This window comes from Myotis brandtii, unplaced genomic scaffold (assembly GCF_000412655.1).
Source record: "Myotis brandtii unplaced genomic scaffold, ASM41265v1 scaffold179, whole genome shotgun sequence".
NCBI classification, from domain to species: Eukaryota; Metazoa; Chordata; class Mammalia; order Chiroptera; family Vespertilionidae; genus Myotis; species Myotis brandtii.
Window position 1 is genome coordinate 5973764 of NW_005356635.1, and position 7822 is coordinate 5981585.

The 7822-nt window shown below is 41.9% G+C and overlaps 1 protein-coding gene across 1 annotated transcript in view; it reads right to left on the reverse strand.

Moving 5' to 3' along the window:
* Positions 1-990: 990 nt before the first annotated feature.
* Positions 991-7822, reverse strand: part of LOC102253168 (transmembrane 4 L6 family member 4-like) — a 26531-nt gene continuing 19699 nt past the window's right edge. Inside the window, exons 3-5 of the mRNA XM_014537469.1 lie at positions 5980-6116; positions 1673-1847; positions 991-1008 (exon numbers count right to left, since the gene is read on the reverse strand). Coding sequence (XP_014392955.1) covers positions 991-1008; positions 1673-1847; positions 5980-6116 — 330 coding nt within the window. The remainder of the gene's footprint in view (positions 1009-1672; positions 1848-5979; positions 6117-7822) is intronic.

The following is a 7822-nucleotide window of genomic DNA, read 5'->3' on the forward strand; positions in this document are numbered from 1 at the left end:
CTCTGAGATCCTCACTGTGCACGAGCCATGTGGACAATCGCACAGGCCTCCCGGTTTCATCCTTGGGACTTCGACATTTCTTAACCGTCCTTTTACAGATGGGGAAACTGAGACTTAGAAAGTAACTTTCACAAGATTCCAAGCTGGTATATGATGGAGTTGAGGTTTGAACTTAAATCAACACAATGGATTTAACTGTATATTAGTGCCTGACCCATAAAACTAAAATCTTAGTGTCATAATATAACACATAGAATTAATAATATCTATTATCTTAACCCTGGGCCATTGGCTGACAAGTTATTACCAAAAATAACATTTAAAACATATTTTTTGTTTGATCAATGGAAGCATTTGTAGAAAGGTGAGAAGAGGTATAATTCATTCAACCTTCTGCCCCTCCTTCACCATCTTTATTATATTACCACTGAATTAGGATTTTAATTTAATATTCATAAAGAAATGCGTACTAATAATGACAGGCACAAAAGACTAGTTTTAAGTAAGCCAAAAGAAACCAAATAACATTATTTATGATACATCAGTCACTCTTTCCCTCCATAAACCTGGAAAATAAAAATTGCTCTTAGTTTCTCATTTTTAATGTGCTTCCTTCCTTTGAATTATCTTAAACTTCCAAAAATGTAAATACCACATATACAAAGAAACAGTGTGGTTGCACTTGCGATTTTATACATTTTTCACTTCTGTAGAAAAATTTTGTAAATTTACTTTTAATCTGCTCATCAATTCCAAACGGAAGTCAATTTGAAAGATTTATAAATGTAACTTAGGTGGGCAACCTGTTTCTATTTGAAACTAACATAAAGCTCTAAGGCTAGCTAAGCTGGTTGGAAAGGAGACGGAATAACTGTGTCCACCTTAAGCTTGGACAGTGTGAAAGCAGGGAAACTGACAACCCCAAAGAGAGAAGGTTAAGTTTAATGTGTCTTTCAACATGCCATTGAGTAATGAAGGTCATCACATGGTTTAAACTCTTCTATATCCCTATAAGACAGAAAAAGTTAATTATATTATTGTTGTTGTTGTTATGATTGTCATTTTGCTTGCTTTTCCTTTCCCTTTTCCCCTCCCCATTACCCCTGTTCTACAGATTACTCCTGCCACTTACTGGTTACCTATACTCAATTCTCAATGCTTTCTCCTACATAACTATGTCTCTCATCTGGATTATAAAAATACAGATTTTGCATTGGTGCATTCTGTTCTTTCCCTGGAGACTATACCATATATTATGTGGCAACTTTAACCCACTCTGTAGCTCTAGTTAGGAAATGGGGAGAACCTTTCAGGCCAGGCTGTGATGCGCTACAGCGACACATGCCCACTTCCCGGGGACTTTCACATGACATCACTGCACATTTCTCAATGCATACCCAGTCCTTTGCCTCCAGGACTATGGTCAACTGGATGTGAGCTAAAAATTTGGGTCAACTTGAGCCTGGAAATGTTAACATGCACAGAGGACAGGGTTTCTGGGTTCCAGCAACACAATGTCACTGTTCCCTGGGTTGACAGAGGAGGCTGCCAGACTGTCCAGCCTGGCTGTGCTTTCTGTAACTGCGACCCTCTCCACCCTGTCATTCCACTAGTGCTGGAGGCCAGCCTTGGCTTCCCATCTTAAGGAGTAAGGACAAAGACCTCAACTTACCCCACAGCAGTCTCCACACAGAGTCCCCAGGAGGCCGTTAACTACCTGGATGGTGCAGAGTAGCATCTGGAACACTGCTATGATGAGCAGGATGGAGAAGAGGGTCAGATTCCAGGACACCACGTTTTCGGGCTCCCTGCACTTGCTCCATAAGGCTTTGTCATTGAGGTAATCCCTGTCAGGGGCATGTTAAAGAAAGGAAACAGCTGTAAAATGTAGGCAATACCTAGACTAGAAAGTCACAATAATAATTTTTCTTTTGAAATACTTTTTATCCAAAACATAATCTCAATAAGAAATATATCACGTAATACCCACATTTTTAACAATACCTAACATTTCTATAGACAGTATACTATGTGTTAGACTCTGTTCCAAATATTTTACATTTTAATTATTTTATTTCTTATAGAAGCCTTATGCTTCTTTTATTCTATTTCACAAATAAAGACATTGATGCACAGAGAGGTTAAGTGAGTTCCCATAGGTCACAGAGCTAAGTGACAGAGTGACTTTTTAAAAAATATATATTTTATTGATTTTTTACAGAGACAAAGGGAGAGGGATAGAGAGTTAGAAACATTGATGAGAGAGAAACATCGATTAGCTGCCTCCTGAACACCCCCTACTGGGGATGTGCCGCAGCCAAGGTACATGCCCTTGACTGGAATCGAACCTGGGACCCTTCAGTCCGCAGGTCCGCAGGCTATCCACTGACCCAAACCGGTCAGAGCTGACAGAGTGACTTTGTGAGCTGACTGAGAGGATGCGTAAACTCGTAAACTCATGGGGAGCCAGGAAAATGAAGACACTCCAGGAAAAGAATCTCACCACCTGGGCTTGGTTCCACCTACTGTGATTTGGGACCACTTGGACATTTGACACAATTCTGCCACGTCTAGTGGCCATCTGAAGTCATGTAAAGTATAATCGTGTCACATAGTTAAAGGGGAGAGCTTGCCTTTTTTAAAGGCCTAATTCTAAGCAAATTGTAAATTTGACTCAAGTATATTTTTGTCAACATGTGGGAATTCCACTTGCAAAAAGATTTAATTAACTAGAAGCACTAAGTAATCCTCTGCCTTAATATGTATCTTATAAAAACTTTGAAATAGGAGAACTGCAATACATTTACAAACTCTGTGTATTAGGAGTTCACTGCGTGACAACGCGCGTAGTGCCATGAAGGAGGAAAGTGAAGCACGCTGTCTTCAACGCCAACCACAGGAAAACAGTCAGTCCTTTGGGTCATTATCCTTCCTCTCACATTCTCAGAGCCACAGATTGGTCTCCCCCTCTTCCTTTATGCCTCCTCTATCCTCCCAAGGCCTCAATGGGGAACTCCATCTCCATGTGGCTACTAAGTCAACACCCACCTTATTGTTTTTAGACCTTTTTGACATGATGAATCTTTTAGTAATCAGTACACACTTATTTAATACATTCTGTGTAAAAACTTGAAAAACGTTTGCAATGATGGACGGACGGAAGATACTTTGGCATTTAAGAGTCGAAAGAACAAAGGAAAGGGCATTTGCTCTTGCTTTAAAAATAAAACATTGTTCATAGCATCGATGGACCTTTCCATAAGAGCACATGTTCTAGCTGCTCACTAGCTGTGTGACTTATCTGTAAAATGGGAACAACATTATCTATGAAATCATAGAATTATTGTGATTAAATGACTTAATACTAGACTTGATACTAGTAGAGTGCTTAGGACAGTGTGTGGCATATGTTACGTCTCAATAAATGCTAGTGTTATTATTTCACTTAATCTGAGCTGTCTGGTCTAAAGGAAAGAGTCTGGTATTTTGGATTTCAATGGACTTGGGTTTGAATACAAGCATTCCTCTTACTAGCGTGCATTCCTCACACAAGTTACTTATCCCTTTCCCAGCAGCAGTACCAGTTTCTTCCTCTATAAAAGAGGCTAAAACCAACCTCTCAGTTGTGAGAAGTCACTGAGATAATACACCGTATGTATTGTTGTGTAAGACCTCTTTTCAGTACTTATTATTTTTTAAACACTCGTCTTTCTGTTCTGCATTTTTCCATGTAGTCCTATCCCTCTTTACAGTTTTTAAACTTGATGATAATAGGAAGTTACAGGGAGACAATATTTTCCAGGCACATTTGGTAAAGAGAAGACCCTGAGATAAAGTGATTGGCAGTCCTGAGTTCTTCCTTCTTCTGAAGGTGTGTGCAGTGGGCACACTCACGCCCTACTTGTGAAGAGATGGTCCCATACTCAGCTCTCATGAACTCACTTTAGAGAGTGGAAAAGTCCTTTTTTAAAAGTTTTGCTATAGGTAACTGTGCCTTTAGCACCTCCTGGTGGTGAGATCAGCTCACCGGGGAACTTGGAAACAAGGATTGAGTTTGGTGCCGATATTTACATAACGATTCATAACAGTAGCAACATTACAGTTATGAAGTAGCAACGAAAATAATTTTATGGTTGGGTCACAACATTAGGAACTGTATTTAAAGGGCCAGAAGGTTGAGAACCACTGCTTTAGAGAGTGGAAAAGTCTTTTTTAAAAAGTTTTGCTATAGGTAACTGTGCCTTTAGCACCTCCTGGTGGTGAGATCAGCTCACCGGGGAACTTGGAAACAAGGATTGAGTTTGGTGCCTGGAGCAGTCCTCTCAGTCCCACTCACAAACCACCACAGAAGCCGGTCCAGGCCCTTCTCCCATCCCCCAAACTCCCAGGTTCTGAGACTCTCAGAGATGCCGGCAATGATTGCTGTGCCCAACTCTCCAACCTCATATTCCTTGGACCTGGGCGCTAATCATGTTTCCACACTCTGTGAAGCAAGGGGAGCTGAGGCAGTGTACACCCAGTTTACTGAGCTGGAGTTTTACAGCATCCTGCTCTTGGGAAGGGCATTCACATGAAGCAGCAGTAATCCATCAACATCGGAATGGAGCGTCACGGAGTTCATGCAACTCACTTCTTGCAGCTGAAGGAAGGGCAGGGGAGCCACACTGCTTTGCTGGCCACTCTGCCTGGCTTTGGTCCCCTTCTGTGCTTCCCAGCATTCTGTGTCGTAGTCTGGCGATTTGTCTGTCTTCTATTCGGATTGTACACTCACAAGGACAGAGACCATGTCCCCTGTGTTAGTTGTCTCATGTGTCTGCTAATAAATTTTGAATGTCAGTGGACACACCACAAATCTCCTTCCCTCAGGCCAGCTTTGGTGCCCTCTTTCGTGATCTCTCCTGGTCTCTGTCAAAGCAGCAGTTAGAGGTGAGATCTTGTGCAACTTAAGTCCACGCTCCAGTTCTGCCTCACAGACCAACATGCCTGACACTTGCAAATTAAGATGACAGGAAAAGTTGCTCAACATCACTTGTCCTCACAGAAATGCAAATTAAAATCACAATGAGCTATCACTTCGCACCTGTCAGAATGGCTATTATCAATAAATTAACAAACAAGTGCTGGTGAGGATATGGGGAAAAGGGAACCTTTGTGTACTGTGTGGGAATGCAGACTGGTGCAGCCACTGTGGAAAACAGTATGAAGTTTCCTCAAATAATTTAAAATGGAACTGCCTTTGGACCCAGCAATCCCATTTCTGGAAATATATCTGAAGACCCCAAAACACTAATTCTAAAGAATATATGCACCCCCATGTTCATAGCAGTGTTATTTACAATAGCCAAGATCTGGAAACAACCCAAATGACCATCAGTAGATGAGTGAATAAAAAAAAGCTGTGGTACATTTACATAATGGAATACTTACTCAGCCATAAGAAAAGAAGGAAATCTTACTCTTTGCAACAGCATGGATGGACCTGCAGAGCATTATGTTAAGTGAAATAAGCCAATCAGAGAAAGACAAGTACCATATGATTTCACTCATATGTAGAATCTAATTTATAAAATACTAGATAAACAAACAAAATAGAAACGGGCTCATAGATAGAGAACAGACTGACAGCTGTCAGAGAGGAGGGTGGTTGTGGGGCTGGGTGTAAGAAATAAAAAAAAAAATACCTCATAGACACAAACAACAGTATGGTGATTACCAGAGGAGAAGGGGAGTGTGGGGGTAGAAAAGTGTATATGGTGATGGAAGGAGACTTGACTTGGGGTGTTGAGCCCACAATACAATATAAAGATGATGTATTATAGAATTGTACACCTGAAACCTATATGATTTTATTAACCAATGTCACCCTAATAAATTCGATTAAAAGAAAAAGATGACAGGACATGTGCAGTGTCTCCCTTTGGCCATTTATCTGACTGTGCCCCTTGTGGTGACAAATGGGCATGGCAGGGTGTACCTTACCCGTCATGGAAGGGGTAGCCCCACTCGTTATTCTCCATGAGACATTTAGGACCATGCCTGACTGAGATGAGTGAGATGACAAATGAGTACCCAGCACCCAAGAATCCAATCCCAGCAAATATTATGGAGGAGAACATCTGAAAGAGAATAAGAGAGACAGTTAGGTTCTTAAGTTGGTCCACAGGTTGTTCTCAACACACTTAACCAGCCTGCTGTTGAGCATGGTAGCTACGGGACGTTACAGGCAGATATCAGTCTTTCCAAAAGATGGGGCCTCTGGGGTCTCCTATAATGATTTTGGTGTCATTAGCACACAGGCTCTGCTTATGAGAAAAATCAGAAGTCTAAAAATTCTCCTTGAGATCAAAATCATTAAGTCCAACCTCTCTTCCATGTAGTAGCAGCCTTTAAAATATCTGCAGACCTTTTATATCTTAAACATGTTTTGCATTTAACATATCTCTTCCCCTTCCACTCTCTAAAAGTTTTTTCTTTGGGTTCAACAAACCCAACATTCTAGTTCTTTCAAATGTTTTTATATGACATATATTACTAGCATCTTTTTTTAAAATTTAATCATAAAATCAAAATAGAATTATATACTTGGTAATACTAGAGGCCCAGTGCATGAATTCATACACCAGTGGGATCCCTCGGCCTAGACTGTGGGATCGGCTGAAACCAGCTCTCCAACATCCCCCGAGGGGTTCCGGATTGTAAGAGGGTGCAGGCCAGGCCAAGGGACTCCACCAGTGCATGATTGGGGCCAGGGAGGGACTGCCAGAGGGCTCCAGGGCGTGTCTGGCCCATCTCACTCAGTCCTGATCGACTGGACCCCAGCAGCAAGCTAACCCTGTCGGAGTGTCTGCCCCCTGGTGGTCGGTTCATGTCATAGTGACTGATCGACCAGTTGACTGTCTGCCCCCTAGTGGTCAGTGCACATCATAGCAAGCGGTTGAGCAGCCTTAGCATATCATTAGCATACTAAAAGCCTGGTGCACGAAATTCTTGCATGGGGGGTGGGGTCCCTCAGCCTGGCCTGCAACGACGCAAGTGTTCTGTGCCTGGACTGGCTAGAGGCCCTCCGCAGCCAGGCGCAGAATGCTTGCCTCATTGCCAGGGCAAAGACGCAAGCGTTCCTCCCCCACCCCCACCCCCCCGGCTGCTCTGTGCCTGCTGCCCAGAGGTCCTCCACGGCCAGGGTGGAATGCTGGCCTCATCACCGTGGCAATGAAGCAAGCATTCCGACAGGCCGCTCATGCTGCCTGCTCTCAGCGGCCGCCCCCCCAGGACTGGGGGACTCTGCGGGGCTGAGAGGACTGAGAGCCACCATCTTGTGGCTATGGGTGCTGCCATCTTTCTGACAGAATGATGGTTAATTTGCATATTACCATTTTATTAGATAGGATTACTCTTTGATTGGTTGAACAGATGACTGGACACTTAGCATATTAGGCTTTTATTATATAGGACTAGTAGCCTGGTGCACGAAATTCATGCACATTAAAAGGGAATTAATTAGCAGAGATATTTTAATATTGCTATTTGCCCTTTCTCTATAATAGAAGTGTGGAGATGAAAAAAAAATAGTAAAATGTATATGAAAATCATATATAAATTTATTAATAAATAAACAGTAACAAAAGGATATAACAACAACAGAGGCATGATATAAAAATGACAAAAACATGATATGAAAACAACAAAAACATGATATAAAAACAACAGTGATGCAAACAATGACTGATAAAGTGATTAAACTTATTCTAATATCTCCCTGTACACCACATTAAGAGTGAAAACACTTTCAGAGTGCTTGACTAATTTCCCTTGTGATGAAGTA